The sequence below is a fragment of the Podarcis pityusensis genome, assembly GCF_964106645.2.
Source record: "Podarcis pityusensis genome assembly, chromosome: 5".
NCBI classification, from domain to species: Eukaryota; Metazoa; Chordata; class Lepidosauria; order Squamata; family Lacertidae; genus Podarcis; species Podarcis pityusensis.
Genome location: NC_138032.1, coordinates 3,396,077 through 3,415,740, shown reverse-complemented (window position 1 = coordinate 3,415,740; position 19,664 = coordinate 3,396,077). Strand labels below are relative to the sequence as shown.

Sequence of the window (19,664 nt, the reverse complement as noted above, 5' to 3'; positions counted from 1 at the left end):
GACTAATTGGGAATCTGATTTCAGGCTTCGTATTGAACCCCCAAAGGGAGTTTCTCCCGCATCCTGGCATGTGTGGGGATAGTGAGGGGGGTGGTGAGACAATTTGCTGCGCTGTTGGGAGTGCCATTTTGGTTCTGCTGGTGAGACCAGTGCCGGATTTACATATAAGATAAAGAATACAGCTTAGGGCGCCTCTCTCTTGGGGGCCCTCAAAAAATTTAAAGGAAAGAAAACCTGGATATACGTTTCCAAAATATAAGATAAAAAACAAACAAAATAAAACCTACATACAGCAACAGTGTTTTGTGTTGTGTAGGCTCCTATTTTAAGAGAAGACTCATTGGAAAAGACCCTGATCTTGGGAAAGATGGAGGGCACAAGGAGAAGGGGACGACAGAGGACGAGATGGTGGGACAGTGTTCTCGAAGCTACCAGCATAAGTTTGACCAAGCTGCGGGAGGCAGTGGAAGACAGGAGGGCCTGGCGTGCTCTGGTCCAGGGGGTCACAAAGAGTCGGACACGACTAAACAACAACAACAGGCTCCTATTTTGTTATGTGCAAATGGCTTGAGATACCTATGAGGTCCATAAATTACCATATAGCATATATTCAACACAAAAAACAGCGACAATTTGTTGTTGACAAAGGACAGCTGGACATATAAAGGGCCCCATTACCTTCAGGAGCTTAGGGCCTCATCAAACCTAAATCCGGCCCTGGGTGAGATTGAAAAGCCCCAACCTCAACATGGGAGACAGTGGGGTATAATGGTTAGAGTGTCGGACTCGGACCTGGATTCAAGTTAGAAGAAAGGAGATTACAACTAAACATCAGGAATAACTTTCTGATAGTAAGAGCCATTCAGCAGTGGAATGGACTCCCTTGGGAAATTATGGGTGGTCACCTGTCATGGATGCTTTAGTTAAAATGGAGCTCCCTTCCAGCTCTACAATTTTATGATTCTGTGAAAACTCCATGCATTACTCAGTGGTGCAACACACTGATTTCTAACATGAAGTGCCCTGAATGGAATTCTCGATTTGCAGAGTTTGGTATGTGGTACAATAACTTTATTCTCTTTTCTGCTAAGGAATGTAATACAAAATAGTAAAAATGCTACAAAACAGAATACAAAACCCATAGCAAACAGCGTAACATCTCTTAAATATGTAACAGAGCCAATAATGTTTTTCTAAGCATGTATTATAGTAACATAAAACATGTTTCTTAGGATTTTTTTTCAGTGTTTCCTCATTGCTTCCACACAGTAGTTCCCTATGGACCTGGTGAAACTCACATATCCAAGGTTTTTGCAGCAACCACATCCTTCTCCCAAAATGCCACCCCGTATTATTTCCCCTTTAATCCGGATTTACCATGTACACAGAAATAATAATAATAATAATAATAATAATAATAATAATAATAATAGTACCCCGCCCATCTGACTGGGTTGCCCAAGCCACTCTGGGCAGCTTCCAACAAATATAAAAGCATAATAAAACATCAAACATTAAAAACTTCCCTATCCGAGAGTAAAACACACCATGGAAATGAGATATCTGGATTAAATGGTGAGTTTTGGTGAGGGTAACGTCATGTAAACCCTTCACAAAACTTTCATGCGGAAAAAGTTGCATCTCTACACCATGCATTCAAAGCACTCCCCCCAAGGATCCCGTGAACTGTAGTTTGCTAAGGGTGCTGGGAATTGTAGCTTTGTGAGGGGCAAACTTTGATTCCCAGCATTCCTTCCTTGCTCTACAAATGCGCTTTACACGTAAGGTGCATACGCACCTTCAGTGAAGTGCCACTACAGTGGTACCTCGGGTTAAGTACTTAATTCGTTCCGGAGGTCCGTTCTTAAATTGAAACTGTTCTTAACCTGAAGCACCACTTTAGCTAATGGGGCCTCCCACCGCCGCCGTGCGATTTCTGTTCTCATCCTGAAGCAAAGTTCTTAACCCGAGGTAATATTTCTGGGTTAGCGGAGTCTGTAACCTGAAGCGTCTGTAACCCGAGGTACCACTGTACTCAGGCAAGTTCCTGATGGATGACTGAGTAGTTTGGCCTGGTCCTTTTTACTAAAACAAAGTTTATCACTCCAAGGAGTGTTTTCAAATTAGGAAAAGACCTTTGACCTTACAGTGCTGAGAAAACCCCAGTGATCCAAAACCATGATGGGTACCATCTTTCATTGGACTGATTTTTCACATTGGGAAGCTTTTGAACATATTCAAATTTGCAGTCCCGAATTAAAGCATTGCAGCTGCCTCCTGCCAGCATGCACAAGCAAGAGCCCCTTCCTTTTGTTAAAGATGCTCACCTGGCTTGAAGGCTAAGAAAAGCCTTTGCCAACCTGGTGCCCTTAGGATGTTTTGGACTATGACTGCCATCAGCTTCATCTAGCACAGCTGTTGCTGCCCAGAACATCTGGAGAGGCAACAGGTTGCTTAAGGCTGGCTTTGAGCATTAAGCAAGAACTGACCCCCTAAAACAAGGCAGGCTTAAGCAGTATGTGGACCGAGAACTCCCAGAAGTTCAAGCTGGATTTAGAAGAGGCAGAGGAACCAGAGACCAAATTGCAAACATGCGCTGGATTATGGAGAAAGCTAGAGAGTTCCATAAAGGCATCTACTTCTGCTTCATTGACTATGCAAAAGCCTTTGACTGTGTCGACCACAGCAAACTATGGCAAGTTCTTAAAGAATTGGGAGTGCCTGATCACCTCATCTGTCTCTTGAGAAATCTCTATGTGGGACAAGAAGCTACAGTTAGAACTGGATATGGAACAACTGATTGGTTCAAAATTGGGAAAGGAGTATGGCAAGGCTGTATATTGTCTCCCTGCTTATTTAACTTATATGCAGAATTCATCATGCGAAAGGCTGGGCTGGATGAATCCCTAGCCGGAATTAAGATTGCCAGAAGAAATATCAACAACCTCAGATATGCAGATGACACAACCTTAATGGCAGAAAGTGAGGAGGAATTAAAGAACCTCTTAATGAGGGTGAAAGAGGAGAGTGCAAAATATGGTCTGAAGCTCAACATCAAAAAAACTAAGATCATGGCCACTGGGCCCATCACCTCCTGGCAAATAGAAGGGGAAGAAATGGAGGCAGTGAGAGATGTTACTTTCTTGGGCTCCATGATCACTGCATATGGTGACAGCAGCCACAAAATTAAAAGACGCCTGCTTCTTGGGAGAAAAGCAATGACAAATCTAGACAGCATCTTAAAAAGCAGAGACATCACCTTGCCAACAAAGGTCCGTAAAGTTAAAACTATGGTTTTCCCAGTAGTGATGTATGGAAGTGAGAGCTGGACCATAAAGAAGGCTGATCGCCGAAGAATGGATGCTTTTGAATTACGGTGCTGGAGGAGACTCTTGAGAGTCCCATGGACTGCAAGAAGATCAAACCTCTCCATTCTTAAGGAAATCAGCCCTGAGTGCTCACTGGAAGGACAGATCCTGAAGCTGAGGCTCCAGTACTTTGGCCACCTCATGAGAAGAGAAGACTCCCTGGAAAAGACCCTGATGTTGGGAAAGATGGAAGGCACAAGGAGAAGGGGACGACAGAGGACGAGATGGTTGGACAGTGTTCTCGAAGCTACCAGCATGAGTTTGACCAAACTGCGGGAGGCAGTGGAAGACAGGAGTGCCTGGCATGCTCTGGTCCAGGAGGTCACAAAGAGTCGGACACGACTAAATGACTAAACGACAAAACGACAACAACAACAAACAAACTTGGCCCTCCAGATGTTTTTGACCTACAACTCCCTTGATCCCTAGCTAGCAGGATCAGTGGTCAGGGATGATGGGAATTGTAGTCTCAAAACATCTGGAGGGCTGAGTTTGGGGAAGCCTGCCCTAAAAAAAGGAAGCAGTTTTAACCGAGGGCCGAAGAGTGAGATCCAATGCCTTCTTTTCCCTCTAAAAGGGACAAAGGCGAATGTCTCCTTCCCATCCCATAATTTCAAAATACATTTCTCTTGGGCACAAGGGATGGGGCAGGGTGGGCGAGGCAGCACCAACCTAACATTGAATCCAGAATTCAAGGAAGTGGTGCAGAAATGAGTGATATGGATTATGGAATTCACCAAATTCCCACAAATCGCTTTCGAACATTCCAGACTGAATTTTGCAAGCCTTGGATTTCAAAGAAATCTGCAATGTTTCAGAGGATGTCTGACTGCGAAGACTGAATTTATGGATACAGGAAACCCCATCACTATCACAGAGCTGGAGTTTGGGGGCAGATTCGAAAGACACAAACTCTGCAATTCAATGTTTTAAACATTCAAAGGGAGGGATTCACGATAAAGTCAAACTTTTTAAAGAAAGAAAGAAATGCAGAAAGTGACCACTAGAGGGGGCTTCTCTTTCTCTGAGCCACACAATTAAGCAACATACTGGCCATCAGACAAAGTCGACTACTTAGAGGTTGCATTTAAACGGTGACTTCCTGGGCTTTTAATTCCACGCTTTCGTGTTAAACTGGAAGTGGGGGAAACTGTGCATTTTGCAGGGTGGGAAAGGAGACTCAGGGACAGGCCAGATTATTATTTCCTGTGCCCCCCCGGGGGGGGCAAAGTTTGTCTGGTTGATGAGGATGTCTACCTGTCAATCGCCAGACATCACATTGACATCAGGCAACACTTTTGGGGGGGAATCAAACAGTGATCTGGAATTGGTTCCCTTTTGGACATCTTGAGTTCCTTCTCTTGGAAAATGTGATATTTGTTTGACAGGAGCGCTGCTTAGAGGAACGGTCCCGATTCCTTCCAATTAATAACAACTGTACACATTTATTCTCTCTCTCTCTCTCTCTCTCTCTCTCTCTCTCTCTGTGTGTGTGTGTTTGTGGGAAACAACAACTGACGGCCTATAAAGGCTCTCAAAAGGTTCATCTGTTCCTCTCGACCCCCCTGAATGTCCACCCGGTCTTCTCCTGAAGCCAGTCCACATAGTTGGAGACCTTGGTGTAGACCCCATACACCTGCTTGCTCCCGCACTCTTCGGGGCCTCCCCACGAGACCAGTCCTTGGGCCACCCATCTCCGGCTCTCCAGGTCTTGGATGACGAAGGCTCCCCCGCTGTCCCCAAGGCAAGTGTCTTTCCCGCCTTCGTAATAGCCGGCACAGAACATGTTCTCAGTGACGCTGTAGTTCCCCGACCGAGATTCATAGCTCATCTTGCACTCAGCGTGCAGGACCACTGGTAGTTTGACATACTGGAGAACGTCAGAGAGGGTCCTCATGCCAGAGCTGATGACCTCGTCCACGGTGATGTTGGGGTTGGAGATGCCCCAGCCAGCCACCAGGCCCAACGTGTTGGGTTGAGGTCCTTCTAACTCGTGTTCGTACTGCGGGAGGCAGATGGGCATGACATGGGGTCCCAGTGTCACCTTCTCCTTCAGCTTCACCAAGGCAATGTCGTGGTTGTAGTTCTGGATGTCAAAGGCCTCGTGGAGGACGATCTTCTCCACCGTCCGGTTGACGGCGTCCACCTTGTTCCTCACGTCGTGAAGGCCCAGGTAGATGGTGACGTGCTCTTTGGAAACGGGGATGATGGTGTTGTCCCGGCGCTGGGAGCGGAGGACGTGGGCGGCGGTCAGCACCCACGACTCAGAGAGCAGGGCCCCGCTGCCAAACCACCTGTCATTCGGCACTCGGGACGTGTCCTCCACCACGATCAGGGCTTGCCAAGGGAAAAATCCGGGCTCTGCGTTTCGCCCGCCAATGATGCGCTTGATCAGGGTGGGCAGCGACCGCGTCGGCCGCCCACAAACTGGGGAAAGAAAACAACAGAGCAGATGGTTAGACGACCAGGGCTGGATCCATCCCCAAAAGTAGCCAAACTGTGACTCCAAGTAGATTATGCCAGGATTCCCCCCCCATTGGGGGGCGGCAGAAAAGTTCCTGCCTTGCTTCCAACTTTTGTTTCCTATATTAAGTCCTACAGGGCTACTCTGTGTAAAGGTGCGCTGGATCGTTTGTCATTTTAGAGCTGGGCAGCATTCAGGTATATCAATTCAAACAATTGAAATTTCAAATTGACCAGCAGAGTTTTAAATTATGAAATTACAAATTTTCAGTCCCGAGGCTTTGAATTTAACATGCCAAGAGCTCCGCTCAATGGACCACACCAAGATTATATACACATGGAAATCCATCAAATGTCACTGGCAAAACACTAGGACTTCATACAGTATATCTGATATATATATATATGTTGGTAATTCCTGGAATTAGACCCTCAATTGCTGCTGGACACCTGCATCTATGTTCTATGGCCTATGTCTATGTCTCAGTGGTAGAGCACACATTTTGCATGCCCTCCATGGAATCCTGGGACCTGTAGTCTGTTGTGGATGCTGAGAGTTGTTAGATTGAGGTTGAATCCTGACAAGACAGAAGTACTGTTCTTGGGGGACAGGAGGTGGGTGGGTGTGGAGGACTCCCTGGTCCTGAATGGGGCAACTGTGCCCCTGAAGGACCAGGTGCGCAGCCTGGGAGTCATTCTGGACTCACAGCTGTCCATGGAGGTCAATTCTGTGTCCAGGGCAGCCGTCTACTAGCTCCATCTGGTATGAAGGATGAGACCCTATCTGCCCGCGGACTGCCTTGCCAGAGTGGTGCATGCTCTGGTTATCTCTCGCTTGGACTACTGCAATGTGCTCTATGTGGGGTTACCTTTGAAGGTGACCGGGAAACTGCTATTAACTGGGAGTGGCCGCTGGGACCACATAACACCGGTCCTGAGAGATCTGCATTGGCTCCCAGTACGTTTCCGAGCACAATTCAAAGTGTTGGTGCTGACCTTTAAAGCCCTAAATGGCCTTGGCCCAGTAGACCTGAAGGAGCGTCTCCATCCCCATCACTCAGCCCGGACACTGAGGTCCAGCTCTGAGGGCCTTCTGGTGGTTCCCTCATTGTGAGAAGTGAGGTTACAGGGAACCAGGCAGAGGGCCTTCTCGGTAGTGGCACCCACCCTGTGGAACGCCCTCCCTTCAGACGTGAAGGAAATAAGCAGCTATCTTATCTTTAAAAGACATCTGAAGGCAGCCCTGTTTAGGGATGTTTTTGATATTTAATGCTGTATTGTTTTTAACAATCGATTGGAAGCCGCCCAGAGTGGCTGGGAAAACTCAGCCAGATGGACAAGGTATAAATAAATTATTATTATTATTATTATTATTATTATTATTATTATTATTATTATTGAAGGGACCCTGAGGGTCACCCCTGCAATACAATAATCTCAACTAGAGTTGTGTTTGTATCCTGCTCGCGGGGTCCCCTTCATCCTGACCCAGCAGGCTCTTCATACATAGCTCTGTGGCGGGGATTGGGGGCCTCTGAACAACTCTCAGCTCCCTTAACAAACTGAAGTTCCCAGGATTCTCGACTGGTTCATAGAATTACAGGATTGTCGGGGACCCAAAGGGCCGTCCTGCCCAACTGCCTGCAATGTTTAAAGCGGTACGATGCCGCTTTAAATGCCCGATGCAGATATGTACATAAGCTTCCCTCAAGGAGACCCATGGCATAATCTACAGGCAATGATGCCTTCGCACACCCTGGTGCTGTCCATCATTGCACCCTCAGAGATCCGGAATACCTTTGCGGGGCAGGAAAGCAAGTGGCCGATCTCCCCACCAGCATGCACGGTGAAGGGAGGCAGCCGGCTGTGCCAGTCACTAGCCAGCCAGGACAAGTTGCCCGCTCTCCGGAGGTGTCCAGGGCTGGCAACGAAACAGAAGGCAGGCCGGTCGGGCGGATCTCGCCAGCGTCTCTTGGGAAAGGAGGAAGAAAGATTCTTTTGGAGCGCCAACGCCTTCCGGGATTTCGATGGAGGCCGGTGTGGTCGGCGGGTCAGAGGGCCAGGAGTCATCCCAACATCATACCATGCATAGCCTGAGAGAGCAAGCCAGACCTCTGATTCGCCTGGCACTGCCCATATCTGCCAGGACTGGGTTAAATAAGTTAAGCCCCACTGGCAAGGCATGCCCCACTGATTCAGCCCACATGCTGGGTGGGAGGAAGGCATCAGAAAGTCCTGAAATGGGGCATTTGGGGAAGTGGGACGTGGAGTTTGGTTGGTCCAGTGCAAGAGTGGGCAAAGGCAAGTGTACCGTATTTCTCGCTCCATAAGACACACTTTTTCCCTCCTAAAAAGTAAGGGGAAATGTATGTGCGTCTTATAGAGCGAATGCAGGGGGAGGCAGGCAGGAAAAGCCCCCAAGAGCCGCATACAAGCTCCGCGTGGCTCTTGTGGGCTTTTCCCCAGGAGGGAGAAGGGACTGACGTGGCTAGTCAGTCCCTTCTCCCTCCTCGTAGAAAAGCCCGCAGGAGCTGCGCGCTCTTTAAAGGGTGCGCAGCTCCTGTGGGCTTTTGAGGGAGGTGGGGGAATTGCCATAGCCGCTTGCAGCCTCTCCCGGCTAGAGAGGTTGCGTGCGGCTAAAGAGGAAGCCAAGACAGCCAGTGGGATGGATCCTGCTCTCTGTCTTGGCTTCTTTGCTCTTTGGGGCTGGGGGAAAAATAATAATTCCCCCCCTTGATTTCCCCCTCTAAAAACCAGGTGCGCCTTATGGTCCGGTGCGCCTTATGGAGCGAAAAATACGGTAATTTTATCTGCTCCCCTTTTTTGGCCTGGCTAGAACAATTGGTAGGGCTGTGGATGTGGAGGTGGCTATACCCCTCCCGCTGGCTGCCTACCAGGGTTTGGGATTGCCCATTTAGTACCCAAGCATAGTGGAATCCCATTATATTTGGGCATTACCACAGTGTCAAGAAATCATAGGGTCTGTGAGACTCTAGTTACATAAATGAGTGCAAACGACAAGCGCTGAATTTCTCAAGCGAAAGCTAAAATTGGATGGCAATCGACAAGCTGCCTCAGTTAACCGGAAAAAACCCCACCCATAGATCCCGGTCTGACAGCAGCATACACTGCAACACTTTAGCAAAACCCGAGAAGTGTGAAGAGCTTGAGCCAGAATCTAGTACCAAAAGGGTTTTAGAACTGATTCAAGAATTTGGTCAGGTTGCAGGATTTAAATTGAATAAGTTAAAAACCAAGGTTTTAGAGAAAAACTTAACACCAATTGAGAGAGAGAGGTTTCAGAATGAGACAGGTTTAACAGTGGCTAAGAAAGTTAAATACCTGGGGATTAACATGACAGCAAAAAATGGGAATTTATTTAAAGACAACTATGAAAAATGTTGGGCTGAAGTGAAAAAAGATTTAGAAATTTGGTCAAATTTGAAGCTTTCACTGCTGGGTCGTATTGCTGCGATAAAAATGAATGTATTGCCTAGAATGTTGTTTTTGTTTCAAACATTGCAAATTGTGGACAAAATGGACTGTTTCAAGAGGTGGCAGAGAGATATTTCTAGATTTGTCTGGCAGGGCAAGAAGCCTAGAATAAAATTTAAAATATTAACAGATGCAAAGGAAAGAGGTGGATTTGCCCTGCCAGACTTTAAACTTTACTATGAATCAGCAGCTTTTTGCTGGTTGAAAGAACGGCTGCTTCTTGAAAACACAGACATTTTGGATTTAGAAGGTTTTAACAATGTATTTGGATGGCATGCATATCTGTGGTATGATAAGGTCAAAGCACATAAAGCATTTAAAAATCATATTGTCAGGAAAGCATTGTTTAATGTTTGGATAAGATATAAGGACTTATTGGAATACAAAACCCCAAGGTGGCTATCACTGATGGAAGCGAAAGCTCAGAAAAAGCTCAATATGGAGGTCAAATGGCCAAAATATTGGGAAATTTTGGAACAAGATGGAGATAGACTGAAATTGCAGAGTTTTGAGAAATTAAAAAATAAAGTGCGAGACTGGCTTCATTATTATCAGATAATGGAGGCATATAATTTGGACAAGAAAATTGGCTTCCGGGTGGAAAAATCAAAATTGGAAACAGAACTGTTAGAACCCAAAACCAAGATTTTGTCAAAGATGTATAACTTGCTGTTGAAATGGAATACTCAGGATGAAACGGTGAAATCTGCTATGATTAAATGGGCACAAGATGTTGGACATAACATAATGATGGCTGACTGGGAACAGTTATGGACCACAGGTATGAAGTTTACGGCATGTAATGCCTTAAGAGAGAATATTATGAAAATGATATACAGGTGGTACATGACACCAGTCAAGCTTGCAAAAATCTATCATTTGCCCGATAATAAATGTTGGAAATGTAAAGAAACCGAAGGTACATTCTTTCACCTTTGGTGGACCAAGGATTAAGGCTTTCTGGGAGATGATTTATAATGAAATGAAAAGGGTATTATATATACCTTTCTGAAGAAACCAGAGGCCTTTCTCCTGGGCATGGTCGGCCAAATGGTGCCAAAGAAGGACAGAACTTTCTTTATGTATGCCACAACAGCAGCAAGAATACTTATTGCAAAGTATTGGAAGACACAAGACCTACCCACTCTGGAAGAATGGCAGATGAAGGTGATGGACTACATGGAATTGGCGGAAATGACTGGCAGAATCCGAGATCAGGGAGAAGAGTCGGTGGAAGAAGATTGGAAGAAATTTAAAGATTATTTACAGAAATATTGCAAAATTAATGAATGTTAGAATGATGTTGGAATGAAGTTAGGTGGTTTAAGCAGTAATGCTATAAAGGTGTATGTAAAAAAGGATTGTTAATAGATGAAAATTTAAAGTTATAGTATATTAAGTTAAAGGATCATGAGAAAACAAAGAGGGAAAGAAATTGCTGACTTAATTAATTGAACTGGAATACAAAAAAGGGAGGTATGAGGAGGTCAGGGAAACAAGGATATGAATGTAAGCTATGGAAAGATTGACCCATTTTTCTTTTTTCTCTTTTTAAGTGTCTTTTATTCTTTTATTCTGTATTCTGTATTTTGTTGGTTTTTTTGTATTTTTACTTTTTGTTTTTCTGTAATTCTTTTTTCTCTCTGAAATTTTAATAAATATCATTTAAAAAAAAAGAAGTGTGAAGAGCTTGATCTGGAGCTTTGTCTGTTGCAAACGCTTGCACATCAAGGGGCGAAACTGTCGAGTGAGATTGACACAATGAGTTCTTTGTTCACTCAGGGCAGCTGCAGAACGGAAAAACACTTCACCTGTGAAATATCTGCTTGTCTTGCAACTGTGAAAGGCACAGGTGCCCAGCCAGAATAAACCACTGGTTATGCTAGATGAAAATCAAAATAAACGTTTGCATGGAGACAGAAATCAGCGTATTTTGAAGAGCTGGCATGGCCAGCAGAGATCTCTGCACGTCCCAAGGTAGGACACCCTCATAGCAGAATTGTCACCTCTCTCCCCCTTCATCCACCCTTCCACACCCTTCGGAACCAGCAACACCAGGACATCATCTGGCAGCCTTCCTACTTTAATTTACATCGCACTGGAGTTAACTGAACAGCAGCCAAGAGTACTGAAATACATTAAGTGTGTGTTTATTTGTTTTGCTTAACTGTCAGTAGGCAAAATTAGGGCTCTGCTAAAATGGAAACTGATTAAAGGGTTGGCAAGGACAGAGAAAGCTTGACGGAAGGAGCTCTGCTAAAATGGCAGAGCAAGGGAAATTAATTAGAACATTCCCCCTCTATGCTCTTCATCAAGGACCGCCAGCCGTTTTTAGGCCTGGGAGCACATGTGGCTTCTTGAGCGAGAGCCAGGGGTGTTGCCGCCGCTCTTTCTGCTCACTTTCCTCCCCCCCCCACCCAAGATCATTCCCCCACCCAAGACACAGAAAGCATGGCAGTGCACTCACAAAGAGTTCACTTTTCCAAGATATTTGGCAAATCTGGATGCAGTAGAATCCACCTGAGCCTTCAAAGGCATCTAGAGCAGAAAGAGGAAGTGTAGAAAACTGCCACTCATCCAACTTCCAGCTCTATTTTTCCATGCACAACATGCCCCCGTGTATAAGACGACCCCTGTTTTTTGAGACCCCAAATTTAGGAAATGGGGGGAGATTGTCCAGAGTTGTTAAGCTTTCTTTAGGGGAGCGGGATTGCTGACAATCGCTCACCCGCCTGACCACCGGTGCCAATCGCATGCATTGCCAGAGACACCAATATCGTCTGCCCACTCGCTGCCAGCAGCCACCAATCACCTGCCCAATCGCCGCAGACAATCTCCTGCTCGCGGCTGCCACCAATCGCCTGCAAATTGGCACGAGCTACTTGGTTTTTCGCCTACCTCATAGCAAATCGTCACAACTTTCTTGGTATAGGCGGTTAGGCATTGGTATTGGTATTGTTATGTAGTTGGAAGGGGGGGAGGAAGCGCCATCACCTCCCCTGCATATTGAAGGGTAGTCCGATAAAGGATTCTGGGGGGCGTGGACCTATCCAAAGCCTATGGAGGTGAGGGCCTAAGGCACGCCCCCGAGCGGTGACCCTGGGGGAGTTCCTAGTTGATGTGCATCAGCAGGACTCCCCCTACTGGTGGTTAACCCTTCCCGGACTTCAAGCGAACAGGCTGAAGCTGGATTGTCGGTTAGGACCAATGCCTAAGCCAATACCGCTCATCACTGGTAACCAATAAAGTTGTGGCCATATTTAGCCCATTAAGCTTCAATATCTGTGTCATGTGTCTTTATTTCCACTGGAGGGAGTCAGGAACTCGCCACGCAAATGCTTTCGCCACCTCATGGCCAAAGGTGTAGTGTGTCTCTGTGTGCAATTTAAAAGCTTCGTGGGCATCAGGATAAGACCTCAAAGGGATTACCTGGCTGGGGGCGGGGGATGCGCTAAGAGGCAAGGGGGCTGCAGGGGGGGCACTAGAGGTGTCAATGACTACCAGATTTTGAAAAGCCAGTATCACTGGATAAAGCTCATCAGTTTTGTTGAATTACACCAGCTAAGTAGTTTTAACTGGATTATGAATAAATGTGAAATTAATTGTGTCTTTTTTTGAATTTTATTGCATTATTATCTTGCCAAATCACTGTTCATCATCATCATCATCATCATCATCATCATCATCATCATCATCATAAAAATAATAATAATAATAATTTTTTAAGTAGTTTGGCACTGGGGATAAGTTTATGCAACCAAGTGAGTAGCGGCCCAAAAGTGTTTTGGAACCATCTTCTTAAATAGATGGAATGATTTGGGTATTTGGTTTTCTTTTTTAAGTGGGAGAAAGCATGGTAAACAAACAGGCTAAAAATAGCGCAGCCCAAGCCAAGGCATGTTTACCCAGAAGGAAAACCCCGGTTGGTCCCAGTGGGTGCAGGATTGCAGCGGAAGCCATGACAAAGGGACAGGGCACTGCCAGAATGTTTATTCTAGCTGTGTGCAGAAGCCAGTGATCTGCTAGAGAAGAGAGAGGGGTTTCCTAGTGACAGGCAACTGGCGTTCCAAGGAGAGAGGAGCAAAGCGCAGCGATTTCTCAGCTCTTGGCCAACTTGCTCTGACCTCTGGAAAACTTTCCCTGGGACTTGCCAGCCCGCCTGGATTCCATCAGGACCAGAAGCAGACAGAAAAGAGCATGTTTAAAAAACAGTCAGTCTTTTAAAAGGGGGCAGGGAATGGAAGTTTGTACTATACAGTTACTATAACACCCTGAAAGCTCAAAAAAACCACTTTTAAAAGATGTGCGTCCCCCTGTTCAACATTGTATCTTGGTGGGTATGAACCTGGGACAGAGGAATCTGACAAATTCGATTTCTCCCAATTCCTCGTTTTCCCAGTCTTAAGTTTGGCTCTCCCATATTTCCACATCAATTTGCAAATTTCTTTGTGAAAAGTCCCCATGAGCCTTTTGGTGCTCCTAATGTTTGTGTGCAATTTTGCTCATCTTTTTTCAAAACAACTCCCCCCCCCCCCAAATATGCATTTCTTTCCATGTCATTTTCACTCTTATTTGCATTGATGTGGACACTTCACCCTCCAGGTTATACATTTTTGGACCCATTAACTTGTCTGGAGAACTCTGTTGCAAAATTCGGAGAAGCGTGTGTTTTGAAAGACGGCCGAGCTCTGCTTCTTTATTGTTTCGGAAAAAGCAAATTAGGTAATTTGCCTTCAAATGCAAATGGAATAATCCGATTTCTCCCTCCCTCAACAAGCTCTCTCCAACCAATCCTGCCTGGTTGAGCTCTTGCCATCCTAGCTTCTACTAGCCAGAATTAACACCAGCAACTGAGAAATCTGGGCAGATGCTCCTGGCTTAACCAGTGACAGGGGAGCTCATGGATGGCTCTAAACAGAGTTCATGTACCAGTGGCAGAACACATGCTTTGCACATGCGACCTGGTCCCAGGTCCAATTCTCCAGTTAAAAAGAACTTGGCCGGACACTGTTCTGCCCGGACACTGAGGTCCAGCGCCGAGGGCCTTCTGGAGGTTCCCTCGCTACGAGAAGCTAAGTTACAGGGAATACAGAGAACCGGGCAGAGGGCCTTCTCGGTAGTGGCACCCGCCCTGTGGAACGCCCTCCCACCAGATGTCAAAGAGAAAAATAACTACCAAACTTTTGGAAGACATCTGAAGGCAGCCCTGTTTAGGGAAGCTTTTAATGTTTAATAGGTTATTGTATTTTAGCGTTCTGTTGGAAGCCGCCCAGAGTGGCTGGGGAAATCCAGCCAGATGGGCGGGGTATAAATAATAAATTATTATTATTATTATTATTATTATTATTATTATTATTATTATTATTATTATGGCTGGCAGGGTTTCCCACCTAAAACCTGGAGAGGCAATGCTACTAGACAGGGCAGAACGTACCAATGGTCTGCCCTGGCGCGAATTAGCATCATATGCCATATTTGCACCAAAAGCAGGCCCCTCTTGCACCAATTCTGATTTAGCCACACGAGGAGCTCTGCATAGTGTGAAAGGTTTGCATCTAAAACCAGAGGGTGAGAAGCCAGCTGGCATGAAGGTTGCATTTCAGTGCAATCTAGGTACCTGGTTGACAAGACGGCAGGCGCGTTCCCAGCTCCGCACTTCTCCATAGGCCCCTGGCATCACAGGTGTAGGTACCTGGGGAAGATCAAAACACAAGCTCTGGACAGGAATCATACCACTAGGTGGTGCTGTCATAATGTCTTACCGGTTTTCTTCAGTCTATAAGGAGAATCAACTGGGATTTAGCAACCAACTGGGATTCAGAAGCACCGCTGCCTCCAACCGTGAATGCAGGGCAGACCCCTCATGGCTAGTAGACATCTGTGATGGACATGAGAGCCAGACCAGAGTCTCCCCTGAAATTCCACCTGAAGGCTGGAGCCTCTCTCTGATTGGCTACAAAGTCAGCTGGCCACAGAAGGGGGAGGAGCAGCACTTTGGGAGAGAGAATAAAAGGGGCCGCTTCTGAGGGAGAAGAGTTAGATAGGGCTAAGGGTCAGGTTAAGAGATAGGGCTGGATTTGAGAAGAGATAGGGCTAAGGGTTCAGTTAAGAGCTAGGGCTGGATTTGAGAAGAGATAGGGCTAAGGGTCAGGTTAAGAGAGGGCTGGATTTGAGAAGAGATAGGCTAAGGGTCAGGTTAAGAGGGGGCTGGATTTGAGAAGAGATAGGGCTAAGGGTCAGGTTGAGAGATAGGGCTGGATTTGAGAAGAGATAGGGCTAAGGGTCAGGTTGAGAGATAAGGCTGGATTTGAGAAGAGATAGGGCTAAGGGTCAGGTTGAGAGATATGGCTGGATTTGAGAAGAGATAGGGCTAAGGGTCAGGTTGAGAGATAGGGCTGGATTTGAGAAGAGATAGGGCTAAGGGTCAGGTTGAGAGATAGGGCTGGATTTGAGAAGAGATAGGGCTAAGGGTCAGGCTAAGAGATAGGGCTGGATTTGAGAAGAGATAGGGCTAAGTGTCGAGTGCCTGATCACCTCATCTGTCTCCTGAGAAATCTCTATGTGGGACAAGAAGCTACAGTTAGAACTGGATATGGAACAACTGATTGGTTCAAAATTGGGAAAGGAGTACGACAAGGCTGTGTATTGTCTACCTGCTTATTTAACTTATATGCAGAATTCATCATGCAAAAGGCTGGGCTGGATGAATCCCTAGCCAGAATTAAGATTGCTGGGGTCACGAAGAGTCGGACATGACTAAACAACTAAACAACAACAAAGGGCTAAGGGTCAGGTTAAGAGATAGGGCTGGATTGAAGATGAGAGATAGGGAGCAAGATAGGATTTGACTAAGGGAGAAACGGTTCTGAGTTAAGTTAAACACCCACACTGAGGAGACTATCCAGAGCAAGAGGAAAAAGCCTCTCAGCTTGGATAGGGAGATCGGGTTGAGGGTCTGGGGAAGGTATACAGAGAGGAGCGTTCTGGGAGGGCTGAGTCTGAGCTGGGAGAGGCAGATCCTGTGGGAATTCAGGCTTCCTGGGTCTCATCCTAGCCAGGAGGGGGAGAGTTCTTTTAGGTACAGAAGAATCCCAAGCCAGTCGCAAGGGGTGAGGAGATCCTCTGGGTCTGTTATGCCATTGAGAACCCCTCAGGAGTGGGATTGCTAAGAGAGCGGGTAACTGAGGAGAAGTGCCCCTCGCTCACGAACCAAGGTATTATTCGGTGAAGGAAGCTGTATGGTGTTTAAAGCGTTTAACTGTAATAACTCAGTAACAGAAACTGAAGTACAAAGACTGATTTTGAGTAAACTGTGTACAACTTGTACACAGCCCACAAGCAGAGCACGATGGCTATTTGTTTGCAATAAGTTATCCAATATTTGCAGGTACAGTGCCCCTGTACATGGAGGCTCCTCTAGCTGTTGTGGCTCATAGTCATTGGCAAACAGAGGGTGGGGATTTAAGAGCATGTTAAGTAAAGGTAAAAGTAAAGGTACCCCTGCCCATACGGGCCAGTCGTGTCCGACTCTAGGGTTGCGTGCTCATCTCGCTCAAGAGGCCGTGAGCCGGCACCGTCCAAAGATACTTCCGGGTCACGTGGCCAGCGTGACGAAGCTGCAGCTGGCGAGCCAGCACCAGCGCAGCACACGGAAACGCCGTTTACCTTCCTGCTATAAAGCGGTACCTATTTATCTACTTGCACTTAAGGGTGCTTTCAAACTGCTAGGTGGGCAGGAGCTGGGACCGAACAACGGGAGCTCACCCCACCGCGGGGATTCGAACCGCTGACCATACAATCGGCAAGTCCTAGGCACTGAGGTTTTACCCCCAGCGCCACCCGCGTCCCATATGTTAAGTAGATATGTTCTATTCTGAGAGGAGCTCTAGGAGGGGGAATCTAGCAGCATTTTGGTGCAGTAGTTCACTTTGAACTGGCTTCTGTGGGCATGTACTGGTCAGCGCTAGTGTCGTCACCGACACTCAAATCCCCAGTGCAGTTTTCCAGTTGGTTTCACAATGGTTCCGGTTCCACTGAGCAGCAAGCTAATCTCACATTCGATTTGCTTATAAGTATGTGACTGCCCGGTGGGATTCAGGCCACTGTAACCACCATTGAGAATTCTTCTCCTGTCTTCGGTCTTCGTGTGAGGAGAGGCAGGACATGCATTGCATTCTTAGGAAATCACCTTCCTTCCCCTTCAGGGCCATTCCAGCCTCCCCTTCTGACAGCAGCGCTGCAAAAGTATTGATTTTGTCTCCGTGCCTCTGCCTAGCAATATCCTGTGGCAGGCCTGTTGCCTGGGGCTGCTTCCTTGCACTCCTAAAACATCTCTTGTTGTCACGGAAGATAAGCCTACCGATGGCTACTAGTGGGGATGGCTGCACGCAAAGACTTCTTTTTCAAACAGAGGTTCACCCCAGTTTCCAGCCCATCTCTATTCCTCCCCTCCCTCAGCAGTCTTCTTCATCACTGGCTATAGATTTCGACCGCATTTGGAATATTTTGTAGCGTTCTGGTTGCCTCGCCTCACAAAGGAGATTATAGGGTTGGGAAAAGGTTCGGAAGGGAGCAACCAAAACAATCAAGGGAATGGAATTTTAGAATCTTAGATTGAAATACTTTATTGTCCTAGCGGCCTTTAGAAGGCAACTCTTGAGCACAAGCTCCTGGGCCAACTACATTTCTTGACCCGGCCCATCTTACTAGCTCTTTGTGGTCTTCTGTGAATGCTGCTTATCCCTTGTCCAGTCTCTGCTGCCCCCCCAGCATGCAAACCGGACACCCCCCCCCACCGCAGGGCAGCCGCTCTCACCTGTGACATTGGGGACCATCTCATAGTATGGATGCTGGCAGGAATACTGGATCGCCGACTGGTACGTGGTCAGGTTGTGTCGGGTGGAGAAGCTGACAAAGCCGTGGTCCAGCTCTCGTGGCGCCTTGCAGTCTGCAACTGGAAAGCCGAGCAGAGGGGAGGGTTTGGGAAAAAAAGCCTCTGAGAATTAAGTTGGAGTCTTGTGGCTCTAAAGCGATCCCCTGTTTTGCTAAGCCTCACTGTCCCCTTCAAAAAACCCAGCGTCTGTAATGCCAGCTGGTCAAGGAGGGTTATAGAGAGCAGCCAATTTGCCTGATACAATAGCAGTGCTCTACTGGCTGTGCCCATCTGTTTCCACTGGCGGAGGAAGGGGGGTGCGGCCCGCTCCAGGTGTCATCCCTGAGGGGGGTGACATCGCCGCACCCCCCCACCATGCAGGCGGCACCCCTGGACGCTAGGGACACTCGCTGTGTGGGTGGCTCCCCCCGACGCTCGCCAGGCTAGGGAGGCTTGCAGTTGCGGGTGGCTAACTCCGCCCCAGCGGGCTGGCTAGCCCCACCCCTGCACAGCTCTGGGTGCTGAAGCAGTTGCCTCAGCCTCTGCCTGTTTCTGGTCACAATTCAAAATGCTAGTCACAACCTACAAAACCCTACACAGAATAGGTCCAGGCTATCTGAAAGACTATATCCCCTTACATGAACCTGCCCAGGTTTTGGGATCTTCAGAGGAGCTCCTTCTTTTGGTCTCTTGGAAAGCATGAATGGGAAAAGGCGACTGCGCTGAAGCCCTGCTTGTAGGCTTCCCAGAGGCACCTTATTGACATGGGCCTGATCCAGTCCCAGGGCTCTTCTTCTTATGGTCTGATGCTTAAGGGTGGGAGCTGTGACATAAGAAAACCCGCCCCAGGATGCAATGCGGTCCTCAGGCTTGCACTGGGACAGGGAAGCAGGGGCGTACAAAGTGGGGGGCGGAGGGGGCCGCCTCGGGTGCCACACCGCCTCGGGTGCCTCCCCCCAGCTGTAGAGCAGCCAAGGGCGTGTGCAGTCCTTATGGGCGCCGCTTGCGCGCCATCCGTATGGGCTGCCGAGAATGTGCAGTCCGTATGGGATGCCGCACATGCGCAGCCTGTATGGCCGCCGTGCACAAGCGGCAGCCCGTACAGAGTGCACATGTGTTGTTATGTACTGAAGTTCTCACCCTGGGCCAGCAGGGGGATACTGTAGATAGTTATGCAAATAAGGGACGTTCAGTGATTGGATAGTTTTAGAAAATTGTTACAGTTACGTTGTACTGGAGCTCTATATAAGCAGGCTGACTGAACCCTTCAGTTCAGTTCTGTTCTGGCCTGTGAATAAACAAGAGCTGTTTGAAGAATCGCTGTGTTGTCTGATATGTTCACCCACAACTTAACATGTGTGGCATCCTGTATGGAGTGCGCATCTGCGGCAGCCCATGTGGTGGCTGTGCATGTGCACTCCGTGCGGTATGCCACACATGCGCACTCTGTACAGGCTGCCCCATCC

The 19,664-nt window shown here is 47.4% G+C and overlaps 1 protein-coding gene across 3 annotated transcripts in view; it reads right to left on the bottom strand.

Annotated features, from left to right (window-relative positions):
* MASP1 (MBL associated serine protease 1) overlaps positions 1–19,664 on the bottom strand; it is a 109,785-nt gene that overhangs the window by 13,902 nt on the left and 76,219 nt on the right. The window contains exons 9-11 of one of the 3 annotated variants that reach the window (XM_081007476.1): positions 18,142–18,279; positions 14,944–15,018; positions 5,268–5,795 (exon numbers count right to left, since the gene is read on the bottom strand). In XM_081007476.1, coding sequence (XP_080863602.1) covers positions 5,268–5,795; positions 14,944–15,018; positions 18,142–18,279 — 741 coding nt within the window. Of the gene's footprint in view, positions 1–5,267; positions 5,796–13,164; positions 13,486–14,943; positions 15,019–18,141; positions 18,280–19,664 lie in introns of those variants that run through there. The other 2 variants (XM_081007474.1, XM_081007473.1) reach the window with 2 other exon arrangements.